This window comes from Vipera berus (assembly GCF_964194415.1).
Source record: "Vipera berus genome assembly, chromosome: 1".
Lineage (NCBI taxonomy): Eukaryota > Metazoa > Chordata > Lepidosauria > Squamata > Viperidae > Vipera > Vipera berus.
In genome coordinates this window covers 158358271-158385458 of record NC_138202.1, presented here as the reverse complement: position 1 = coordinate 158385458, position 27188 = coordinate 158358271, and the positions used below count along the sequence as shown (strand labels likewise).

Genomic DNA, 27188 nt, shown 5'->3' with positions numbered 1-27188 from the left:
ACACAAAGGATTCTTAAGAAAAAACTGAGCATTCATAATACCCCGGCATGATAAAAATCGTAGCCATCAACAAAGATGTATGTATATGCACACGTGTGTGCATGTGTGTGTCTTTGAGTCAGTCTTGATTCCTGGCAATTACCTGGACTCGTCTCAGCGTTTTTGTTGGCAAGAGTTCAGAAGTAGTTTGCCCTTGTCTCCTTCCTAGGGTTGAGGGTCATTGGCCCAAGGTCACCCAGCTGGCTTTGTGCCTAAGGTGGGACTCTTAGTCTCCCAGTTTCTAGCCTGGCACCTTAACCACTACATTGAAGTGGTTTTGGTATGGCGTGGCGTGGCATGGCATAGCATGGCACGGCACGGCACGGTATGGTATGGTACAGATGATATGAGATTAGTATAATAATATTTGAGCTTTGTCCAAGTTCCAGCCACCTCAGGCCCTGACTATAGATCCCCCAAAGGAAGGAAGGGTAAAACATTCTTGCCCTAAACTTCTCATCTTGCCTTTTGATTCTTATGTTTGATAAAGGGTTTGCCTTGAAGGGATAACTGATTTACTGTCCAACAAAGACAAATAGTTGTGCATTAAATAGACAAATAGCCTTTGCAGTAAGAATAGAATAGAATAGAATAGAATAGAATAGAATAGAATAGAATAGAATAGAATAGAATAGAATAGAATAGAATAGAATAGAATAGAATAGAATAGAATAGAATAGAATAGAATAGAATAGAATACTTTATTTGGCCAAGTGTGATTAGACAAACAAGGAATTTGTCTCTGGTGCAAAAGCTCTCAATGTACATGCAGAGCAACAGAGTAATAATCAGGGCTTTTTTTCTCATAGAACGCTCAGAACGGAGTTCCGGCACCTTTTTTGGATGGAACCTTGTAGAGTAGGCAAGGCGAGTTGTATGACATGTGTGAGTTCCGGCACCTTTTTCTTTTACAAAAAAAGCACTGGTAATAATGATCATAATAATGATACCAATAAGAGGGAGGAGTAAATGAGATGAGAAGGATAATAATAATAATAATAATAATAATAATAATAATAATAATAATAATAATAATAATAATAATAATGATGATGATGATGATGATGATGATGATGATGATGATGATGATGATGATGATGCTATAGCCATACAACATGGGTGAATATACTTAGCCTAGAACCAAACAGATTTTTTACACAAAGATTTGCTATTATTTATTTTTTTATTTTAATTCCATTTATATCCCGCCCTTCTCCGAAGACTCAGGGCGGCTTACAAGCTTAGCAGTAGCCTTCATTCTATGTATATGCCTGCTTATTAGGGCTTTCATACACCCCCCAAGCGGCATTATTACAAAGTCAGCTTAATTGCCCCCAACAATCTGGGTCCTCATTTTACCTACCTCGGAAGGATGGAAGGCTGAGTCAACCTTGAGCCTGGTGGGATGCGAACCTGCACTAATTGCAGGCAGCTGGTGTTGCTATTAATTATAACTTTAGTGTACCCATGTAAGCTAAAAATGTAAGTAAGCACAATGTTTTAATATTAGAATGGAAACTGTAATCCAGTCAGATGGGAGATGCTGTAAAGCTGCATATTGTCTTTGACTGGCAAAGCTATATGAATTGTTCAGCCTGATGGATCCTGAGAATCCTGAAAATCTCCAAATAATGCAATGAAAGAAAAACTCAGATGGCTCTGTATTAAGAGAAGCCAGCCATGTGAAATAAGGAGTGAAAAGCCTGTACCATCATACAAAGACAGTAACCCTTATCTTGAAGCAAGTGCATCATGTATGTATTGCAAGGACAAATGAAGAGAAAAAGCAGATACCTGAGGAATGCAGAAGCTGACTAAATAAATAAACCAACAAGTGGCTGCTGATTAATTAGCATTGTGCAGGGTGAAAGCTTGCACAGCAGCAGGAACTATAAAACTCTAAAAAGAGCAGAGTGCAAGCCAAAAGCTTCTTATCGGGATAAGAGCTTCCTGTTCTCTCAGACTGGTGCTCAGCCAGTTCTAGTAGCAAGGAGGAGTGGGTGTGTGAGTGTGCAAATCTAATAAAACTTTATTCTTATTAGACTCAGTGTTTTTGTTGTTGTTGCAAGATCCTTCTAACCAGGTAAAAGTCTCTCACACACCCACCCACCTCTCTCTAAAACAGGGGTCTTCAAACTCGGCCCTTTTATGACTCATGGACTTCAACTCCCAGAATTCCTCAGCCAGGTACGCTGGCTGAGGAATTCTGGGAGTTGAAGTCCATGAGTCATAAAAGGGCCGAGTTTGAAGACCCCTGCTCTAAAATATGTTTCACTTTAGTGGGGTGCATTGATTTTCCCTGAATAAATTCCCTCCATTGATTAAAAGCTAGGTACCTAACAGTCTCAAGGCACCTGATCTCAGCTGCAGGTCAAAGTAAGGGGGGAGAATTGGAAGGGCATAACTCAGGAGGAAGCCTAAGGTAGCATGACTGACTAAGTGCAATCTATAAAAAATTAAGGCTTGGTGAGATTTTGAAATTTTTGCTAACAGCTATGGATGGAGAATGATAGGCAATAAGTCTTCCAGAAAAAAAATGGGGATTTGTTTGGGGAGTCATGGGATGGTTTTGGATATCTGCTGCCCGGCCAGTAACAAAGGCCATGGGATCATTCCAGTCCTTTGGACCATTAGTTGTAAATGGATCTGTGGATCCAAATCTTGGTTTGAAAGGTGAAATACCACTTTAATGAATTCAATTTGGATTCTGTCAGTGCCACTGAGTCTAGGTGACATACTGGAAGATTTTAACAGGAGTTTAAAAGAACTTTCCAGCAAGCAGACTTTAGATAAAGGTTCTATTCAATTGTTTTAAGGGACTGCAATATTACCGAAGATGTTAATTTTTATGAACTATGATAACATTTGGGGTTATAAACAAACAAACAAAATAGTAGCTTTTTTGACAGTTTTTAAAACATTTTGTTTAGGACAATTAAATACATTATATGTAAATTAAGAGCAGATGCTTATGATTTACAAGGTATACTGGAATTATGAGAGAATGCAAATGGTAGAGAGAAGTCTTCTAGGCAGCACAGACTATTTCTATCTCTTCTGTTTCTACCAAAAGTGAGCAGATAAGAAGAGATCCATTTAGTGTAATTAACATCATTTTATTTATTTATTTAAAATATTTATATAGCTGCCCATCTTCTAATCAACTCTGTGGGGCTCCCAATCAAAATTTAAAATAGAATACCCTGAGTAAGATTCCAAATGTTGCTGGGGTAATGCAGGACGCTAAGTCTGGATAACTAGGATCCTGATTAAGTTCATCTGTAATTGAGTAGGCCTTCAACTGGTTGCACTGATAACCTGACCTGAGATGGAGCTGAGATTATTTTCAAGTAGGCAAATAAAGTTATGAAGGAACTACAGCTGAAAAAAAAAAATTCCTGGAGATCCCAATTAGTTATTAGAGGATATTTGGGGAGATGGTAAATCCCACTTCTTTCCAGCCAGGATTCAACAAGTTTGCCTATTCTTTATTTTCAAAAGAAGTCAAATGTTCCATTCCCAGCAGAGAATGGTGACTTTGAAGAAAAGGGAGAAGAGATACACCTAGGCAGTGCTTTTTTTGTAAAAAAAAAAAGGTGCCAGAATTCACACACGTCATACAACCCGCCTTGCCTACCCTACAAGGTTCCATCCAAAAAAGGTGCCGGAACTCCGTTCTGGACATTCTATGACAAAAAAAAGCCCTGCAGTCCTAGGAAACAACCAAATAAGAGTGGTAGGAGCCCACAGTTGCTTAATGGTCAGGTAAAGAAACTAGGGAAGGACCAGTCTTAATGGAGCAAGAAGTTAAAAGTGGAGGAAGGGAAGTTTGTCCTTTCAGACTTTCAGGATTCTGCTAATGTAGCCTTATAATAAAGTAGATTTAGCTCATCTACTTGTGTTTCCTGTCTGCTTTACCCAGGAGGGCTGACATAATCTGACTCGGTTCACAATCAAAAGCCATATCTCACTCATGAATGTGGGTTGATCTTTTGGCATGAGGCTGATTGTCTCTGACTGCAAATGTCAGAGTTTATGGTTTGCATGGTCACTGCAGGTTATCTGCTAATCACTTTTAATTAACGTTATACTAATAGGTAAACACAGGAAGGGGAAGCATCCAGACACCAAGGAATTGGAATAATGGTGATAAAAAAGAAGCCTCCCAGTGTTAGATATGAGGCTTTAGGTTGAACTGTGACTAAGAGGAAATTGCCAAAGGGCTTTTCAGAGTTGGGCGATTCAGTTATACAAAAGTTTCACAAAGGCAACTCAAAGTACTTCTTATCTTAGTGAGATTGGGCCTTGAGAAAGTTTCCATTAAACATTATGAAGAGGCCCAATACAAAACAAGAGTAAGAGCTTCTCAGCTGCAATATGAGCCATACTACCACACAATGGAAAAGTGCATAGGAGGAGATGCAAAAGAAATAGTAGGTTCCCTACCTATTAATTAATGAAGCTTGCCAAATTCCAAACAACTACAACACAACTGCACGTATCTGTACAAGCATCGCAAATATTGCTTTTTGAACATACAATTCCTAGACATAAGAGACGGTGTGAAATCAATCAAAACATCTGGGGCTTTGTGTTAACCATATCTGACAGACTCAAGGTTCAGAAGGATCTTGATATAACTGAGCATTGGGTCCTACCCAAAAAGATGCAGTTCATGGGTGAGAAAAGTAAGGTTCTGTACTCAAGCAAAAAACAAAACAAAACAGATACACATGTGCAAGCTAGGTGATACCTGATTCAATAGTAGTACCTAGGAGAGGGATCTAGGTCTCCTGAGGGGATCATCGTCAGCAATATACTGCAGTTGCCCCCCAAATCAATGCAGTTCTAGGCTGCATTAAGATCAGGGCAAGTGATCTTTATATTGCACTGGTGAGCCTACATTTAGAATATTGCATCCAGTTCTGGTCATCACAATACATAAAGGCTGCTGAGGCTCTAGAAAGAATGCAGAGAAGAGCAACAAAGTTGATAAGGGGTCTGAAGGCTAAATTCTATGAAGAGCAGCTTAAGAAACTAGGTAAGTTTAACTTAAAGGGAAGACTGAGTGGCCACATGACTGTCTTCCAATACTTGATGGGCTGTCAGAGGGAAGAGGGTGTTGATTTATTCTCCACAGCACCTGAATGTAAGACAAGAAGCAATGGATGAAGCTAATCAAAGGGAGATCCAATAGGGCAATAAGGAGGAATTTCCTGACAGCCAGAGCTATTAAGCCTTAGTTGCCTCCTGGCTGCTCCATTGCTGGAGGTTTTCAAGAAAAGAGTGGACAACCATTCATCTGAAATTGTGTGGGAATTTCTCCCTTGGACAGGGGGTTGGACTAAAAGACCTCCAAGTCCCTTCCATCCCAATGATTCTACGATAAGGCCTCACTTGCTTATTCAAGAAGAAAGCAAATCTTCCAAGATTGCAACTGAAGAAAAGGGAAAGGAAAGACATGAGTTCTCTTACACCAAGAACAAAAACTTTGCCTTGATGCATACTGACCATTGGCATTTTAAAATGGAGCAAGCTGTTCTGATTTAGTTGACAATCATTATTTAAAGAGGTAAAGACCCTTTGAGTTGAACTCCTATTGACAAGATATACTCCATGTGATTTTCTCAAAAACATTATGGAAGGGGTTCTCAGTTGCCTGTTTCTATTTTGTGTTTTTTTTCCCTTTGGGATGGGTGGTTGCTTCTCAAGTTTTATCTCAGTCTAGTTTACAAGTCCTTTAAAGGTGTCCCATCTAAGTATTAAATAGGTTTAAACCTGCTGAGCTTTCAAAACCAGCCAAGGCCAGTAAAGTGCTGCCCTTACCTGCTGAGACAATCCTTACTTAAGAGAACTAGGGGACATACTGATACTACTTTCTCCAACCTGGTACCCTGTAGGGCAGGGGTCTTCAAACTGCTGGCCCTTTTATGACTTGTGAACTTCAACTCACAGAATTCCTCAGCCAGGCATGCTGGCTGAGGAATTCTGGGAGTTGAAGTCCACAAGTCATAAAAGGGCCAAGTTTGAAGACCCCTGCTCTAGGGCAGGGGTGTCAAACTGCTGGCCCACGGGCCGGTTCCATCATACCGAAGTAGCACCCACCCCATTGCAGGCAATGCAAAAAGAGCCGTGATACGTCGTGACACGTCGCGTGACGTGGCGAGTTTCACACCCGTGCTCTAGGGTATGTTGGAATTACAACACTCAGAATTGTCAACCAGCAGAGCCAAAGATGGTCAATTCTAGGAATGGTAGAACACATTTAAAGGTAAAGGTAAAGGTTCCCCCGCACATGCGTGCTAGTCGTTTCCAACTCTAGGGGCCGGTGCTCATCTCCATTTCAAAGCCGAAGAGCCAGCGCTTGTCCGAGGACATCTCCATGGTCATGTGGCCGTCATGATTAGACGCCAAAGGCGCACGGAACGCTGTTACCTTCCCACCGTAGTGGTCCCTATTTTTCTACTTGCATTTTTACGTGCTTTCGAACTGCTAGGTTGGCAGAAGCTGGGACGAGTAACAGGCTGTTACTCTGCTACGCGGCACTAGGGATTTGACCCACCAAACTGCCGGCCTTCTGATCGACAAGCTCAACGTCCTAACCCACTGAGCCACCGCGTCCCTAGAACACATTTAGAGGAAACCAAATTGAGGAATGATCACATAAAGCTACTATGATCCTGTATTCAGTAATAAGTAATACCTGAGAAAAAGGTTCAGTTCCATTAGCCCTCTAGTCAATTTTGTTTTATTAACAACCAATCTGATCCTGGTTCCCTATGAAAAAAGATATATCTCTAGATAGTGTTTATCACCTTGCCCATGTGCATATTTCTCTAAGCACCATAAACTTATTTAGAGGCAAACCTGCATAAGAATATTGCCACTTGGGGTGTGTGTGAAAGCCCTAATAAGCAGGCATATACATAGAATGAAGGCTACTGCTAAGCTTGTAAGCCGCCCTGAGTCTTCGGAGAAGGGCGGGATATAAATGGAATTAAAAAAAAAAGATTGGGCTGCAAAGTCTCTTGAAAAGCTGGTCTTTTCCTCTCTTTTTTTGTTCTATTTCTTAGAATAAGGGGCTGTTTGCCATTTTATTTTGGCTCAAGTGCCATATGCTTAAGCCATCTCATCAGACATAGAGAGCAATTCAGACTTACTGGTGTGTGAAAGAATTTGAATTTCCATGCTTTCTGAAAGTGCTGGAAGAGACTATTAGTCTTCAACAGGTTTATTTCTTTAATGCTTACTCATTTAAGAGTGATTGATAATCACTGCTTCTTTAAGTGCCTTAAATGCATTACTAGGAAATTCTGTAGTTACATGCTTGCTCTTTCCACCTACTTTTTGTGCGTGCATCCAATCAATGGTGCCACTTGTTTTCTTCAAAATCAAATGATAACTGGGGCTCTTTTGACACAATATTTGTTAAAAGTGAGTTTGAATTTACATGAATAGCTTCGATTGCCCCATCTAGAGAAAGCTGGATCCCACCATTTTTTTCCCCTGAGAGAAGCAATTTTGAATTTTTATTTTGCTTTGTTGAACTTCCCAAAGAGTATGGAGGTAATGGTTTCATTTGGGAGATTTATTTTTTAATATGGAATCCTTATAAAAGTTTCAGTGTAATGCACACACCTTCAAGAGGCTATGTAAAGTGAATATCATAATAAGGAAATGCATTTCCTCTTGTATTTAGAGAAGATTCAGATTTTGCAGTGGAAACTACTCAATATGTGACTGTGACCGTATGCCCACTAAAATGAGAGAAAGCTCCATAAACTGCATACCTTGAATGTGAATAATATTCCAGGTTTCCTGTTCCTTAATATTAATTAACTGAATACTTAATTAGAACACTATCAATATTTTTATAATAGGCACAGGACAAAATACATTTATAGATATTTGGGACTTATTCTGTTGCCATACTGTCGGTTGATTGTTTAATTTGAATTGTTTTCAAATTACTATAATAATATGAATTGTCCTAGGTCCTAGGAACTTTTTTTAAAAAAAGGCTAAATCTAAACACCGTAAATATAATTCCCCTATCAGACAGCAGAACTCAGAGCAAATAGACATCTCCTCAGACTACAAACATTCCTCATCCATATTTCTTTGCCTGCTATGCAGCCCTTGATCACATGCAGAACCCAACCTTTCTCTTTGCTAGAAACACAAGTTCCTTTTTAAAACCAGGAGCAGAACTCCTAGAACCCAGTGGAACAGAAGTTGCCTCCAGAAATCATGGGCACTCCATCACTGCAGATTTTTAAGAAGAAACTAGATAGTCACCTGTCTGAGATGGTATAGGTTCTCCTGCTTGAGCTGGGGGCTGGACTAGAAGACCTGCAAGGTCCTATTCTATTCTATTCTATTCTATTCTATTCTATTCTATTCTATTCTATTCTATTCTATTCTATTCTATTCTATTCTATTCTATTCTATTCTATTCTATTCTATTCTATTCTACTCTACTCTACTCTACTCTACTCTACTCTACTCTATTCTATTCTATTCTATTCTATTCTATTCCATTCTATTCCATTCTATTCCATTCTATTCTCAACCAATTTGATCTGTTACACATCTGTCTACTCTCTCTCTCTCTCTCTCTCACTACACACACACACACACACACACACACACACACCCCAAATCACCACAGTCTGGTCGATTCAGGATCAAGTATCCTTGTTTGATTCTTAATAATAAAACTTTTCCTTAAGATTTTAATTGAGAGAACTTTCCCAACAATTGCATCTCACTTCCCACAATCATAAACCTCTGTTGTAAATAGCTCTGCAGCACCCATGTTCAGAATGTCTCTCTGTAAGCAAAAACACAGCGTCTCTTGTTAGTGATTGTCTGGTTAAATATAATGAATCCATTTTACAAAGTTGATCCGTCTTGCCAACAAAGCCCAATCCATTACTCATCAATTTCATCATCTCTCAGTTTCTTGTATGCAAGCCCCTTTCAACCTTTTCCACCAAGCCTGCAGTTCTCAGACCAGGCTCTTTTTTCTTTACATCTGGCAGTGCCAAACCAGATTCCAGTCCGTCAGACTGTAAATCAAGTCTAGCTGTTATTCTCTGCTTTTGACTGTGCCCTAGGGTTTAATTCAAAACCATTGCTGACCTATCAAATTGTTTATTAAAGTTTTCGGACAAAACTTTTAAGTTAAGGAGCATTTATTTTCAAAAGCTTACCAGAGAGTTTTATCTTTTTTTGTAGACACTGTGAAGACAAACAGTTCCTTTAAAGCGGAGGAAGTCAACAGTGTTGACTATTTATCAACAGTCAGCTAGGGGGATAACCTATGTTTTGTTTTTGTCTTTTTAATCCACTTGTTAAAAATATTTTCGTTTTGTTTTTGTAATTTTTTTCTTTTTCTTTTTGGACATTCCATTTTAACTTTCTGAATAAAAATAAAAAAATATTGCTAAATAAAACTAGGGGCAGAGCTTCAACTGCGAAATGAGGCCAGAAAAAAAACAGAGAACTAAAATCATTCTCAGATTAAAGTTGGGGGATTTCCAAGACGCTGAAAGAATCTAGGTAAATGAAGCACAATGAGTATCTATTTCAAAAGTGTACTAATTCTGTAGAATTAAGTAAAATTTTTAGCCAGGAAATAGTGCTAAATGTTTGTTTATGCTTCTATAATGTTAAAGCTCAACATTTTTATTTATTTGTAAAAATTAAGAATTTAGCATATAATCCTACCCTTTTATCTCATTGTATAGGAAATATTTTTGTTTGTTTAGAAAGTTATTCTAATCTATAATATTAATTTGAATTATTTAATGAGCTAGCAGATTTGACTTGCTTTGTTTTGCATTCTTGCTTTTCAAAACTTTCAGTAAGGCAGTACAGGTTGTAAGAGCCCTATGTCTCTTAAGGGTCGAGCAGACTTCTCCAGCACTGCACATGAAAGAATATATGCACCTTTAGTTCATAGACAGTTGCATAACTGTTTCATTCATATGTCTGTGAATTTTAACAGTTTGGCTAGGGGGCACTCAAACAGCAAAGCACAGAAGAGGAAGTTGGATCAACCAATCAGCATGCAGGATGCACATCTTTGCTGGGAATGTTTGTATTGGCCCATCTGCAGCTATTTGCAATCAACACTTTCCCATCAACTCCTTTGCAGGGTAGTATGCAGCGATGGCTACAGGCAATTGTGGGCAACTCTAAATATAGTTTACAAGCTAGAGATAGGATTCCAGGTGAGTACCATCTGAAAGACAATGAGAACTGCCAAGCTGCTATCCCAAAACAGGAGGCAGGGTCAGAGAGCTTTTGAGAGAGAAGCACGTTCCATCCTGCAGACTCAATTGGTCTACTGGACTATATATTTCAAATATACAAATACATGTAATAATCCTCAAGGCCTTACTTGGATGGATAAAACATTCATGCTTTGCAGTAAAGTGTCAGCATATAAATGTTATTTTGGATAGATTGCTTTCACCTATTGTTCCCTTCCTGGTACAGTTTTGATATTTCAGACATATTAAAATATTGTCATCATGGACAGTACAAAAGAAATGATCTGGATTTATTACTAAGCCCCTGGGCCATCTGCACTAGAGCAAGGATTTCTGACTCCCATTATTTACCAATAACAAGAAACGACTTTCTCACATACACATTTTAAATTAACTACTATGCCTCCTCTGCTGGCATGGGTGGGGCTGGCCAATCCCATTGGGATGAGATGGCTTTAAGAGGTGATAACCAACACCTTGTATTGTGTGTAAAAGCAAACGGCAGCCAGTGCAGCTTGTGGAACAGCAGTATAACATGGGTCACTCTAGTCTAGGGGCCCCAAAGACTGCCTGCGTTGCCACACTCTGTACCAGTTCTAGCTTCCAAATAGCAATAGCACTTAGACTTATATACCCCTTCATAGTGCTTTTACAGCCCTCTCTGAGTGGTTTACAGAATCAGCATATTGCCTCCAATCTGGATCCTCCTTTTACCAACCTCGGAAGGATGGAAGGCTGAGCCATACTTGAGCCGGTGAGAATCGAATTGCTGGCAGTCAGCAGAATTAGCTTGCAATACTGCATTCTAACCACTGTGCCATCACAGCTTATTCAATCCTTTTCAAGGGCATCCTCGTGTAAACCACATTGTAATAGTCCAGATGTGGGATGACTAGGTCTTGAATGACTGAGCACAGCAACGTCTGATCCAGGAAAGGCTGCAACTGGTGCAAACCTGGAGTTGTGTGAAGGCTCTCCTAGCTGCAACTGCCACCTGCCCTTTGAGCCAGAGTTGCAAATCCAAGAACAACCACAGGTGTCTCAGATCTTGAAGCTCCATGCACTCGAAGCCATTCGGTCTTTTCAAGGTTCAATTGAAGCCTGTAGTCCCCCATCCAGGCTCCCATAGCCTCTAGGCATGGTGAGAAGGCAGCAACAGCATCACTTGTGTCACCAGGGGTGGAGATAAAAAGCTGAGTATCATCAGCATACTGGTGATACTTCAAGCCACGGTGAAGGATGATCTCACTGAGCAGCTTCGTATAGATGTTAAAAAGGAGTGGAGAGAGTACTGAGCCCTGTGGCACATACCATAAAAAAATGTGAGCTGGGTCTTTTACTCCTTATTAACACCAGTTGGGACCGGCCTTGGAGAAAGGAGCCCAACCAACACAAAACTGCCCATAGCTAACCTTACTTATCCTTTCTCGGCTCTTCATTACAAAGCCCATGTAGTCCTTCATATTACTCTTCCTTCTTTTTTCACAAACCATTGGACTAATTCTTTTAAATACAGACCTTTCTTCACTCCCTAATTTTTATTTTTATTTTGTCTTGCAGACATAGTTTATCTACCTTGTTTGATTCAACATCATTTTATCTTAGCTGCCAACCATCCTGACATAACTGTTTCCAGAGTTCTCTTACATAGGCTTATGGGATCTGAATCTGATTCTGCAAATGTTATGTAGGCAAAAGTGGGAATGAACAGGTATAGATAGTCCAAAAGGTATATCTAAAGTATAAATTCTTGGAGATTTACTGTGCTGTTTAAAATAATAACAGCTACACCATCAGCAGACAATGCCCGTACATGCAATAGGGAAAGATGGAGTAGATTGCTTTAGTAATTAATTTGTATTATTTAAAATGAAGGTGAAAAAGGTTGACAGGATTACTCAACTTCTGCTGAATCTGTTGTCTATGTGTTTTTGGTCCTTTTAGGGGATGGTACAGGTTGTTGTTTTTTTTTACATAAGAATTGTTGTTGTTAGTTGCGAAGTCGTGTCCGACCCATCGCGACCCTATGGACAACGTTCCTCCAGGCCTTCCTGTCCTCCACCATCCTCCGGAGTCCATTCAAGCTCACACCCACTGCTTCAGTGACTCCATCCAGCCACCTCATTCTCTGTCGTCCCCTTCTTCTATTGCCCTCAATCTTTCCCAGCATAGATTCCATAGATTTCCTACCTTGAGTTTCCAATGGTCTTTGTGGACAAGGGAGCTGATGATCTGCAGCTAAACGGGCATGGCAGAAAGGTTGCAAATCTTTCACTTGGTCTGAATGCCTCAGAATGGCCAGGGATGCTGAAGTTTCAGCTAAAATCTTAAAAGAAAAGAAAAAGGGAAGAAAAGAAGTTTCAATCAAACTTGGTAGTCATCAAGACATGCACACACTATTTTACAATAACTGTATTATATTTAATATTCTGGATGGTCTCTGGCATGTTTCAGTGCTAGATTGGAGACAGTCTTCCCTAAACTGATGCCTCCAGATGTATACAACCACAACTCTCAACCCACATGATAGTTTGTTATCACATTTGGAGGGATTCAACCAGGGGAAGTTAGTTAATAGTACCTTGTTATTCTGTCCAGTCAATCCAGTTCTGTTGAGCCCATATATGAGTGGGCCAAGCCTTGTGAATTTCCTCGGCAGCTGTGTTTTGCGACTATATCATGAGCCTTTCATTTCCCCCCCCCCTTCCTACTACCTGTTTCCATCCCTGGCGCAGAAAAACTGTGAATAATGGCCTATGATATATGCTGATTTTTGCTCAGAGTTAATTTGTATCTTTAGAAGTAAAAAAAGCCATAGGAAGGTATTAATCTGCTTAACATTTCTAAGTACATCATCCAAGGGATTTTGTTTTTTTAATCTTACATATGCTCAGCAGAGCTACTGGCAAAAACTGTACATTTTCTTCATTTCATCCTTGCAACATCAAATGGTAAGCAGCAAAAATTGGATCAGACTTCAAAGACGGCTGTGCTCCCAGTCACGGAGCGACTCCTCCATTTCACATATTGAATTCAAACAGGATATCAAAGTGCTACCAAAAAACCTCAGGTCCTTGTGAGGAAAAAAAAAAGAGAGAGAGAGGATCTCACATCTGTGGAAAGTGAAGTACGCAGACAAATCACCTCAGGGACCAGCTAACGTTTATTCACAGCAGCAGATTTCCAGCCTTTTGATTCCGCTGTTCGCTGTACCTCCCTGCCTTTCTACAGAACAAAAGTTCTTAGCAAGCTGAGCTTTGTCTCCAAGACTTGAAATATTCCCTAATGGTTTCATATTCTGATAGTTGTGCCAGGTAACTGTGAACATGCTTCTGAACTAGATTTAGGGATCTCGTATCGTTGTAGAGTCTGAATGTCACAGTACCTTGCTTGTTTGTTTTCCAAGAAAGCACTGCTTTGCAGGAGGACTGCTATTTTTCTGTCTGAAACAAGAAAAAAAATGTTATTTTTTTCCCCTTAAGCCTGCATTAACTCCTATGTCATTTCCCTTCTGATTACTGTATTCCCTCTAACTTTAATCCCCTGATAATAATTTCTCACAACGTAGCTATAATATTTCTAAAGATTTTACTTAAAGATGGTGCATTTATTTCTTTTCTTTGAGGGATATTTTCAATAACAACAACTATTTATGGAACGTCCCCGCTTTCAATTTAAACCAAACACAAAAGAAAAATGTTCCCTTATTTTAAAAACATTGGCCAAAAATCAAAAGGGGAACTTATGGCTGGTTTAGATTTGCTCATTTACATATTTCTATTCTCACTGGCTATCAAAGAAACAAGTCACTTTTGAAAGTACGGTAATTGTTGTTTCTAGCTGGCCTCTTCAGCAGACACCTGCTGATCCCACCCCCCCTCCAAATCACAAAGGTTGAGGAATTCAAGCTGTTGGGTCCTTTGCTCTCAAATCATTCACTACATGAAATCTCACAGTAATATATTATCTGCTAACTAATTCTAGAGGACACAAAAGAATTCTCCCCTGCACACACATATACCCACACTCATACATACATACATACACACACACACACACACACACAGAGAGAGAGAGAGAGAGAGAGAGAGAGAGAGAGAGAGATTTTCTTTGGCTGATAAGCTATCTGGAAGTTATTATAAACACCATTATATATTTTTATTTACAGATACAGTTAACATGGAAAAACCTGTAATTTGCCATTGCTAAAAAGCACATTAAAACTTTAGCTTTACATAATTCAGACTATATTAGACCCTTTTTGCTGGTAATGTAGGCTGTAACTCATGGGTTCATGTCCATTCAGAACTGTACACATCGTGCTCTCTTTCTCACTCACGCTACAAACTTAACAACAGAGTAGATTCACACACTGGGTTCACGTTCAAGTTTATCAAGGAAGCCAATAATGACTTGCTTCACATAGAAACTTAAACCGTACATCAAGATTTTCAAGGCTCTAAAGGCTGTATAAATCCATCAAGCATAAGCCACAACCACACCAGAAGTATTACTTAGTTTTGGGGTGTAGACAACTTAGCTAATCAAAGACCAGACTATTGACCATTGTCAATATATTGGAAACTGCAATCTAAAAATTCAGGGGGGCTGGAACCAATCAGGGGTGTGATTTTAAGGGGTGAATAAAATGCCTTTTGTCCCTAATCCTGCCCCTAACATGCTTCCAAATGGCCCAGATATTTAGGTTGCTTGATGAATGACAAAATACTATTTGTAGGCCACCCTCAGTCCATGGGAGTACAGCTTTTACATTCTTGGTTTAGCTTAATGTACAGCCCCAGCAATGAGAAAGGGAGATTATAGGACCAGTTGAAAAACTATTTTCCACTACAATTCAGATTTAGGAATCAATTCCTAATTTTTTAAAAAATAAAATCTCCCCTCGATCATCTCTTTGATTTCAGATCCTTCACTGTTTGAATTGCCCTTTTCCGAATTCTATGCTCCTGTTCACAAACTTCAAAATAGCATTTGTTTTTAGCAGTGCATCTCACTGTTGACTCATGTTCAATGTGTGGTCAGCTAGCATTCGGAGCCTGTCACCTATACTAGTGCCTAATAGTTCACATAAGTCAAGTTAATCATGAATGTACATAACTTTTCAGCAATTTCTTTCAGAGACGGCCTAATTGAAGTATCCCTAGGATGAAAAACCAATATTACAATATCCTAGGCTTTGTATACATTTGCCTACTGCAATGAGATCTGTTGGGCTATAGTATTTATTTAACAATTACATTGAGAGGGGTCCAAACATACCATCTTTTCCATGCAACCATCCCAAATATGACACACACACACACACACACATACACACACACACACACACACACACACATATATATATATATATATAATGCAGTAAAATAAGAATGCATAATAATATAATAATAGTGCAATAACAGTGAGGAGACTGTGAATTCTAGTCTACCTTAGGCACAAAGCCAGTTGGGTGACCTTGGGCCAGTCACTTTCTCTCAACCTGGGAAGCAGGCAATTGCTGAAAACCCTTGTCAAAAAAACTGCAGGGACTTGACCAGGAAACACCAAGAGAAAAAAACTGATTCAAAGGCATGTGTGTTTGTGTGCACACACACCCCTATATTCACAGGCAAGCCCTATTAAGAAGTAGTTTTCTTGGGACTGATATCAACCACATTTCTTGGCAGATGTTACTAATGGCAGATCAAGCCTCTATTTCTACTTATGCAAGCAATGATAAACATATTTCTTATATTTACTTTTACTACACCAAGCCTTACATATTTTCATCATACTGTAATAACCCAGTCCCTTTTAACTGCCTTTTTTCAAATCAGTTTAGTCTCCTTCTTTGTAAGGAAAGTGCTTCATAATCCATATTTAATCTGCAGGCCTTTTCTTCATCTTTTTACTTTGATCTCCTTAGCTTTTTTTTTTTAAACTTAGAACAATAGTTACTCTTCACAGATAAGTTTCCTTTGTTGGGGGTCAAAATCTACTCTGTTGCCCCAGACTCCTAAGTTTCAACAGTTCAGCTAATGATCACAATTACTTCATTTGGACTGTAAAAATATAGAGCACCACCAAATGGGAGCAAAGAGAGTTTTATTTTTTGCTTCCATCTCAGGAGTGTCCAGAGTTTTGCAGCCCTGATTTGGTATTAAACCATATACAAATAGCAAGTTTTTAAGCATTTTTCATTTTTTTTCATTGTTGGCCTTTAGCTTGTCAGGGAAGTGGCAAGGACAAAGGGGGGGTGGGGTGGAAATCATGGGATCAAAGTACTTGGCTTGAAACAACCCCATCACCTTTTCAGGTCTGCCATATCACCCAAAGACAGTCCTTTACAGCATTAGCTCATGGTGCTTTTCAGAGCTGAGATTGTTGTGAAGTTTAAAAACATAGTGGATGGATGAAGTAAATATTGTCAGATGCAGTATTTTATATTTTCACCACTTCTTTCAGAACTCTGTATCTATAGGGCTTTTTGTATTATTTTGTCTCCTAGTTTATAAAAGCCATGGCCTAAGATGCTGAAACTCTCAGCCTGCAACACAGCCTAAAGCTGAAATAAAGCTGAAACAACCACAAACTGATTTCCCCAAAACATAAGAATGCTCCAGTTCAATCAGGTCAAAGCCCATTTTAATTCAATATTTCTCCCAATAGCCAACCAGATGCTATTGTGGTGCTTGAAGGTAAGAGGTGGAAACATTCTCCTCTCTTGTTTCATTGGTTTTAGTAGCATGTTGCCCCAAACCAGAATTAACACTGACACAAGACTTGAAGCCTTTGACAGACTTGTCCTTCATTCATCTAATCCACTTTTAAAGCCATCCAACTTAGTGGCCATTATCACATTTTCTGGTAATATATCTACAAGTTAGACTTATACTATACTTCTCTGTCGGAAGCACTGAAGTGCTTCCATGGTGGAAGGATTTGCCAATGACATCACTGTTGCCCAGGGGACACCCAGTTGGGTGCTCCTTTCGCATCCCCATGAAGTTGTCAACCAAAGTGGTACCCATTTATCTATTTGCGGTCACCCACTTTAGAACCGTTGAGTTGGCAGGAGCTGGAGTGTGTGATGGGAGCTCACCCTTCTCCACAGCAGCCGTGGGTCTTGAACACAAGCCTACCGATTGTCAGCCCAGTGTTCTAACCATGTGAGCCACCAAGCTCCTTTTCCTCGATTTATAACCATAATTGAGCCTGGAATTATGGTGTTAAGTTGTTGCGGTCGTTAATTGGATCACCACAGGGTGTGTGGCTGTCATAACTTTAAAATCGCGTAGTAATTTTTATGGGGGGGGTTTCCATTGCAACAAAACAGTCACTAAGTGACTGGTGATAATGAAGGACTACTTCTAATGATGTACTTTCGTGAAGAAGTACTTTTAAAAAGTCTTTTAAATTTCCTACTACTCAGGTTAGTTAGATGGCCCTTGTTTTCTGTTTCTCCTGTTTCCCTTCCATACTAATTTTCTCCGGTATTGAAAACCAGACTATAGGATCATCATTTTAGGGGCTATCCTCTTATATTTTGTAAAGGATGGATGAGTAACATATGGCTATGTTACATATCAGTAGCCTTGGTCAGTGAAGAGAGTTAATAGGAATTGTGAAGTCAAAATATTTGGAGGGCTGATTGTTGCTCAGCTCTTCTAAAATGCCACGAGTGCTAGTGGTAATATATATCTGAATAAAGGTAATCTCTTTTTCTCTTCTCTTTTGTTTGTTTCACTGATTATAATTTATTCCACTCTATCTACATATGTCCAAATTCTGTCCTGGAGGATCAGGGTATCTTCTGGAAAAGTGTAAGATAATGTAGGAAGAAGGATCAATTCATAGCAATTATCCAAGTAACAGATGTTTAAACATAATAATTACAATACATACTTATCTTTCTGGAAGGCAACGTATGCATTTAACCAATATTAATAACAATCTACAGTTTTGATATGTGACTTGTTTAAATTTCTACCATCAGTGTTAGGTACAGTAAAAGTCAAATCTCAAACTTTTCCTCATTGAACTGAGTGGAAATTTATTTCTGTATAAATATGTTTAGGATTGTGAGGATTGTGATGAATGGGTCCTTCCCCAAATATTTACAATATGAATCAAATAATCTACATCAGAATTTTACTTCTGTGGGTATATCACAAAAGTAGATCAATGATTAACTTTGAATCATCTTATTGGGTATTACTGTGCTGTTAGTCTTGTTACTAGCAAGATTATGAAATCTACAGGATCTGATTTTCTTTCTTTAAAAAGAGCAATCCATCAATCTTTTCAACTGTACAGGGGGGGGAGGTGTAAGAGGGAGTGGGAGAAACCTCCAAGCTCCATTATTTCCTTTGATCTGATATGGGAAAAGATTCTGCATATTATGAATGTATCATGTTCATTGAGGCTTCTACTAGAGCTTGACAGGTACAGTGAGCTGTATTGTAACACTTTGTTTAGAGATACCATAGAATAAATTGAAATGATAAATGGTGCCATCAGTGAATGTAAATCATCTGCTTTGCTTTTGAAACGCAACATGGGCAAAAAATGAACCATAGCAAAAGTCTCCTCTTGTGACTACAAACTACATGTATATTATCAGCCGCAGAAAACCAAGCAGCTATTCAAGAGTATGATCGAAGGGAGTGAGATTTAAGAGCTGCTACAGAAGGAAGCAGGAAGTTTACAACAGAGGGACAAAACATGAAGTTCAAGGACTAATATGATCTCCAGGTAGCATCTTTCAAGGTTGTCACCAAATTGTGACAGAAAAATATTAAAAGCATTGGGAGAGATCATGCCCTCTGTTTTAGTTGAAATCATGTCAGTTTAACGAAAATGAAAGAAGAAATGATGTAAAGTTTATACTGATCCCGGCTTACAGGCCACTAAAGGGGACTTTATTTAATCATTTGTTTCAATTAATGGGAACTCTCAAATGATACTGCCTAAAGGCAGGATCAACTATTACCACTAGAAAAATTGTAATTGTACAAACACTTTTAAAGCATATTATAAGAACATGCTACATATTATTTATAAGAAATGAATTTAAATAAAAACCTTAACTAATAACTGATTTACTGTGCATGATTTGGGATAGAAACCCCAAAGGGTTGTCTGATTAGTTGTAAAAGATGTATGTTTTATCAGACTGTATGCGTACACTGACCATATTGTTAACAAATATAACACAAATTGAAAAGCCACAGCAAGAAGTACTACTAATATAATAATAAAATGGAAAATGAGGCTTTACTTATTGATCTTCCCTCATATAACAAGGTAGGAGGTGACTAAAAAAGCTGTAATTCTTTCATTCTTGGAGAATATCATACCCAAACAAGGATGCCAGATCCCTCTTTTATACTTTTTTCAGTGCTAAGGGAAAGAACTTTTTATTTCTTGGCATTTTAGTTCTTTCAGAAACTTTACACTATTTAATTTTGCTGCTTGTTTTACGTGAAGTACGGTATATGTGCCGTGCTGTGGTCTTTCTTGCTTCTTGTTTTAGTTCTAGTGCACCAATAATAATTCATGATTTCATTATTTTAACTTTTCTTCTACACCATTCAGGAAATTTCTGAATAGGTAATCTAAAGGTGTAATCATTAATAAAAAGGGTCCCTAGTGGCACAGTGGTTAGAATGCAGTATTGCAGGCAAACTCTGCACACAGCCAAGAGTTCGATCCTGACGGGGCTCAAAGTTTCCATCCTTCTGAAGTCGGTAAAATGAGGGTTGTTGGGGACAATATGCTGACTCTGTAAACTGCCCAGAGAGTATTGTGAAGCACTATGAAGTAGTATATAGGTCTAAGACCTATTGCTATTGCTATTGACAATATTTAGGGTTTCTGAGTTAGAAAAATTGGCAAGGGGGGAGAGGAGAAATACAGAAGGGTGCAAAATTATGCCTGGTGCAGAGAGAGTAAATAGAAAAATTATTTTCTCTTTAATTAAACTTGAATCTGAAGTTAAGTCATGAAGCTTGGTTGTGGGAGATATTAAAAGGAATGACTTGTTCATAGTTCTTGGGTCTCCAAGGTGCTCAGTAATAATAATATGATTGCCAAAATCTGTCTGTTTCTCACTTATTTTTATTTTTAAAATAATAAACAGGAAACTAATGTGCTGCCAAGCGAAGCCCTAGGCCTCGCATATATTTAATAATAATAATAATGATAATAATACCTGGTTGATAGCTAGGATGCTGGCAGCAACCTGTGTCAACCATTAGTGCCAATCAATTTGAGTGTTCAGTTGACTGAGTTTCATGTTTTATGAATAAACATTTTACAATAATAATAATAATAATAATAATAACAATAGTAGTAGTAGTAGTAAAGTTGGAAGGGACCTTGGAGATCATCTAGTCCAACCCCCTGCTCAAGCAGGAAACCCTATATGATTTCAGACAAATGGCTGTCCAGTCTCTTTTTTAAAAACTTCCAGTGTTGGAGCATTCACCACTTCTGGAGGCAGGTTGTTCCACTGGTTAATTGTTCTAACGGTCAGGAAGTTTCTCCTTAATTCTAGGTGGCTTCTCTCCTTGATTAGTTTCCATCCGTTGCTTCTTGTCTTGCCTTCGGGCGCTTTGGAGAATAGCTTGACTCCCTCTTCTTTGTGGCAGCCCCTGAGATATTGGAACACTGCTAACATGTCACCCCTGATCCTTCTCTTCATTAAACTGGATATACCCATTTGCAGCAACCGTTCCTCATATGTTTTAGCCTCCAGTCCCCTGATCGTCTTTGTTGCTCTTCTTTGTACTCTTTCTAGAGTCTCAACATCTTTTTTACATCTTGGTGACCAAAACTGGATGCAGTATTCCAAGTGTGGCCTTACCAAAGCATTGTAAAGTGGTATTAATACTTCACATGATCTTGATTCTATCCCTCTGTTAATGCAGCCTAGCACTGTGTTGGCTTTCTTGGCAGCTGCAGCACACTGCTGGCTCATATTTAAGTGATTGTCCATTAGGACTCCAAGATCCCTCTCACAGTTACTACTATTGAGCAAGGTACCACCTATACCAGTGCTGGCAAACCTTTTAGAGACCGAGTGCCCAAATTGCAACCCAAAACCCACATATGTATCATCAGGTGCCAGGTGGGCGTGGCCCATTGGGTGGGCATGGTCCATTGGGTGGGCATGGCTGCAGTGGTAACAGCAAACTGGGTGGGACTAAAAAGTTCAATCAATCAATTCCAACTTTGCGAGATCCTTTTTTTCCCCCCGCAAGAAGTTGAAATTGATTGATTGATAGAACCTTTTTTTTTGCACACGGCAGAAGAGGCCTAAAGCGAAAAGGTTTTATAAAACCCAGTTGAAGGTCTAGGACTGGGGCAATGGCACGCGTGCCCACACAGGGATCTGCGTGCCACCTGTGGCACGTGTGCCATAGGTTTGCCACCACGGACCTATACCATACCTCAGTAGCGTGGGTTGTCAGCACCCGGGGCAAGGCAAGTAATTTGCGCCCCCTAACCCGTGCACCGCACCCCATGCCTGGCATCCCCCCCTCCACAGTGGGCGGTGACCCGGCGGCTCGGATCGGATTCGCACAGCCAGCACTGCAGTGAGAGAGAGTGAGTGAGCCAGGCAGGGGCAGAGAGCTGCGAGTGTGAGCGCCCCCCCAGATTTTGCACCCGGTGCAGCTGGCCCCCCCTGCACCCCCCACGCTACACCACTGCCATACCTGTACATTTGGTTTTTCTTGCCTAAATGTAGAACCTTACTTTTTTCACCATTGAATTTCATTTTGTTAGATAGTGCCCAGTGTTCAAGTCTGTCCAGATCCTCCTGTATCTTAAGCCTGTCTTCTGGAGTATTGGCTATTCCTGCCAGCTTGGGGTCATCTGCAAATTTGATGAGTTCCCCATCTATCCCCTCATCCAAATCGTTGAAGAAGATGTTGAAGAGCACTGGGCCCAGAACAGAGCCCTGGGGCACCCCGTTACACACTTCCTTCCATGTATATGCAGTTCCATTGAGGACCACACACTGAGTACAGCCGGTCAGCCAACAACGAATCCATCTGGTGGTGATGCTGTCTAACCCCCATTTTTCTATCTTATTGAGTAATAGTTTGTGATCTACTTTATCAAATGCCTTACTGAAGTCCAAGTAAATTATATCCACAGCATTCCTCTGGTCCACTAATTTCATCACTTGGTCAAATAATGCAATAAGATCTGGTATGATCTGTTTTTGACAAACCCATGTTGGCTTTTAGTAATGAGTTTTTTTTCCTCTAGGTGTTCGCTGATTCATTGTTTGATTATCTTTTCCAGAATCTTCCCAGGTATTGAGGTCAGGCTGATAGGTCTGTAGTTTCCTGGATCCATTTTTTCCCCTTTTTTGAAGGTGGGAACTACATCAGCTCTTTTCCAGTCCTCTGCTAGTTCCCCAGTACTCCAAGATCTTTGAAAAATATAGTTCAGTGGTCTGAGATCACATCTGTCAGTCCCTTGAGAACCTTGGGGAGTAATCCATCTGGTCCTGGTGATTTGAACTCGTCTAGGCTGGACAGGTGCTCACTTACCATTTTCTTGCCTATCTTAACTTGTGTTTCTATTCTGTTTTTTATGGCACTGGTTTTGGTAGGTTGGACTGTTTTTTCCCTTTGTGTAAAGACAGATGCAAAAAACGAGTTAAATAGTTCTGCTTTCTCCCTGTTGCTTGTCACCTTCTTGCCACTTTCCCCCACTAATGGACCAATCATTTCCTTAACTTTTTTCTTGTTTTTTACATGTTGAAAGAAGCTTTTTTTGTTATTTTTGACGTTGGTCACAAGCCTTAGTTCATTTTGAGCCTTAGTTTTCCTCACTTCATCTTTGCAGGCACGGGCTATTTGCTGATATTCTTCCTTAGTTATGTGCCCCTCTTTCCACTTTTTATACTTGTCCTTTTTATCTTTCAATTTATCAGAGAGCTCTTTATGCAGACATGCTGAGTTTTTTTGAGAGCTGTTATTTTTCTTGTTTGTTGGTATAGTGCTAGACTGGGCTTTTATTATCTCACTTTTCAAAATTTCCCAAGCTTCTTGAGTTGTTTTCCCTTTTAGGATTTTCATCCATGGAATCCTTCCCAAACTCTAAGTTTATTGAAATTAGCTCTTTTAAAGTCCAAGACTCTAGTTTGACAGTGTTTTATTGCTTGTGCTTCCAGAATGTTGAATTCCAATATTGCATGATCACTTCCCCCCAAGGTTCCTGTGGCTTCAACACTTTCTATCATTTCATCTCTGTTAGTGAGGATTAGCTCCAATATGGCTAATCCCCTAGTTCCCTTTTCTATTTTTTGGGAGAAAAAGTTGTCTGCTAGGTTTGTCAGGAATCTGTCTGATCTTCCACTTGGTGCAGAGTTTGTCTCCCAGTTGATGTCAGGGTAATTAAAGTCCCCCATTACTATTGTGATGTGCTTCCTACATACCTTAGCTGACTAGCAAAAAGTTCATCTATTTCCTCTGTTTGGTTGGGCGGCCTATAGTATACACCTATGGCAAAGTCATTTCCCCCCCTTTTATACTGACCCAGATGCATATCCCAGAGACAATTTCATGATGAGCATATTCACAATCATAAAAAGATTAGAGATCCCTCAATAACTAGCTATTAGATGAAGTTGCTTACACATAGAAGAACAACCTGGTTTTAAAGAGATTAGGCAAATTAATGGAGAATAAAGTACCAATATCATGATAACATCTGTATGACATATTTCTCATACTAATAAAAGGAATAGCAGATACCAAAACAAGGGATAAATACAAACTGTCTTGCCTTCATGCAAAATGAAAGAACCTCCTTACCACTGCACAGAAATACATCACACAAACACACACACATACAAGGAAATGGAAGAGAGTTCTATACATTTCTCATCTGAAAGTACAGTATTTGCTAGAATTCTTGTGTGGCAACCCTACCTTTCTTCTAATCCTGCTATTCACCAGGATTCTTCCCATTTTGGACCTTGCCTTAAATCAATTTAGACTGTAAAGAGGGAAGTCTGACAGTCAGTTCTCCAAAAATGAATGAATAATGCCAGGGGTTTTGACTGGATTTACCATTATTTTCAATAAAGTTACTGGATTATTTTCCAGTCACATTTTTAATAAATTACCTCATTTTCACTCAAATTACAGTTTGGCTAAAACTTTTCGAGGTTTTCAGGGACCACACCAAGGTCCTAAAATAAAGCTCAAATAGCTACTAATCTGTATCACTAACTCTTACAAATTTCCTGTTTCAAAACATTCTAAGTCCCAGTGAACACAGCTTCATGCTGTTCCTTTCAGATGGTTTAGTTTTCTACGGGGGGGGCTTCATCTGCACATGCCCCTTTGATGCTCAATTTAATCAAATTTCCTCCTGTGACTGAAACTACAATCTTTTTGCAGACACTCAAGGGCAAAGGTAATGTGACACTGTTAAACTGAATTTGCTAATTATGTCCTACTACAATTTAGGGCAGATGATTCCCTTTGCACCTAGAAGCTCAGACGTTTATTATTTGCCTGAAAGATGGCTAGGAGAGAGATTTGTGCATAAGCCTAGCTCTCTTTGCTAAGTGTCAATATAATATTTTGTTAATATAGTGTACCTCGCTGGGCAAAAGTGGGAGAAGATGGAGGTGAACCAATGTTTGTTGTCTTTCAGATGCTGACAAAAAGTTGCAAATATAATCTGTATTTTCTGCTTCTGCTCGTATTATTTAATTATGCTTAGAAAGGCTATAGTCCTACTTCCCTCTTGTCAGTGAATAAGCCTAAATCAGGCTTAAGCCTAAATCAATTTAGATTCATATTTAATATTGCCATGTATGGGATGGCAATGAGCAAATACAAATTTTTCAAAACTTTTTACAGGAAAAAGTGTTTCTGTAGATGGGTTTCATATTAGCCAGGAAAAAAAAAGGGGGGGGGGGTTGAGTGTTTGAGGAAAATGGGAGAACCTACTGTTGTGTTATTTGTCTGACAAGAGATTTGTGCCATATCTTTTTTCAGGCATTGGAACTTTACTGTTCCTCATTGCACTCTCTGGAATAAATTTTGAAGGTACCCTGGGAAAAGGGGGGCAGGGAGAATTAACTGTCTCCTGTTCACTGAGCAGAAATTGCTTCTACTTATGGAAACACCTCACTGCATTCTGTCCAGGGTTAGAGGCAAATGCATAATATGAAATTTGCTACCGTTCTATATGGTTTTAAAAAGCAGCCAGAAAAAAATATATGATCTAGGCAGACATTCGGTGTATTGAAAATGAGAAAAGAGAGAATAAAAACCGAGTTTTGGGGGGACCATTTAAAAGCTGCATTCTCTAATGGAAAGATTAATTTCCATGGTACAGTAGCAGCTCTAGGCAGAGGTCGTAATTTATATCCTGCTTGTCATGTCTCTTGGCCCAACTGTGTGCTATCGAGTATCATTAGAATAGACAGTCTGGCCCAGAGAATGGTGAGATTGGACTGATTCACAGGAGAAGCAGCTTGGAAACAGCTTGCCTGAAGATACCATTTGGTAAAATTGTTTTTTTCCCTCCATCTTTTAAGACATGTAACTGTAAATTAAGGGAAGATTTCAAGCTCGGGCTTTGGAGGAAACATTTGATAGAGTGCTAAAGAAGAATTTTTACATTCTCCAATTTTCATGGAATAAAAGGCTGATAACAAGCTACTTGCCACATAGGTTTTCTCAAGGAGGAAGGATTATACCATCTAAGAAGAAGCTAGAGCACATTGCCTTAATGTTTTGCCTCTGGCAGTCTTGAAGGATAACCTTCATAACATTCCTATGGGAGACTAAAGCTACTCTTTGGCTCCGGTGAGGTGGAGACTGTGGGTCATATTCTACATATGGCTCTTTTCAATGAAGGTCTTTTTGCTTCTCATATTCCATTTTTAACTAATAGGCCAGAAATATTGGATATATTTATACTTCTTTTTAATTGATAGAACACATATAGCTGTTACTGTCAGTGTTTTTTTTGTAAAAGAAAAAGGTGCCGGAACTCACACATGTCATACAACCCGTCTTGCCTACCCTACAAGGTTCCATCCAAAAAAGGTGCCAGAACTCCATTCTGAGCGTTCTATGAGGAAAAAAGCCCTGGTTACTCTTAAAGCTGGTAAATTTTGTGCTATGGTTTGTTGAATCCACCAAATGGCATTTCAGGAATCAGGTTAGTGATCTTTAGTGATTTAAATCCTAAGCTTAGTGGGATCCTGCTAACATGGCTTTCATTATTGTTTTGTTTGCTTTACTACAATATATACTTAGTTTTGACTGGACAGTGATTATAATAAAAGATTACATAGATTGATTAATTATCAAAACCATAAAACTAAGCTCTTGACACGTGAATGCTACAAATCATATTCACAAATGAGCATGAACAGATACATCCTTCAAAAACAATATCTAATTGCAGCTCCTGATGATGAAGAGTTGCTCAAGACCTACTCTGAGTTGTCTTGCCAGCAACGTAACTAGGATTTAGTGAAAAAAGTACCTCTCTCTGTGTATTTTCTCTCTAGATTCTTTTTTTGAACAGAATAATTAAAACTTACCCATTTTGTTCATATTTGAGATTGGAAACAAATCCCACTGATTCCACATCTGTTTGATAGTCAATGCTATTCTTCCATCTTCTATAATTTTTGCGTGTTAAATATCCCCTGAAAGCTAAACATGCATTAGCAAAAACTAAGATTAAAAATGGAGCAGCATTATCTGATATTTTGCAACATATAGAATACTCTTTGTTCAACCTCTAGAAAGAAAGAAATTCAGATTTGTTTCAGTTCTGCAGCCTCTGGCTACAAAGTTTACTGACCATTAC

The 27188-nt window shown here is 39.1% G+C and overlaps 1 protein-coding gene across 1 annotated transcript in view; it reads right to left on the bottom strand.

Annotated features, from left to right (window-relative positions):
• The window catches only part of MYO3B (myosin IIIB), a gene marked incomplete at both ends in the record, with an annotated part of 269873 nt that overhangs the window by 26569 nt on the left and 216116 nt on the right, over window positions 1-27188 (bottom strand). The window contains 3 exons of the mRNA XM_081339995.1: window positions 12510-12645; window positions 13705-13762; window positions 26917-27031. Of these exons, the coding sequence (XP_081196121.1) occupies window positions 12510-12645; window positions 13705-13762; window positions 26917-27031 (309 nt within the window). The remainder of the gene's footprint in view (window positions 1-12509; window positions 12646-13704; window positions 13763-26916; window positions 27032-27188) is intronic.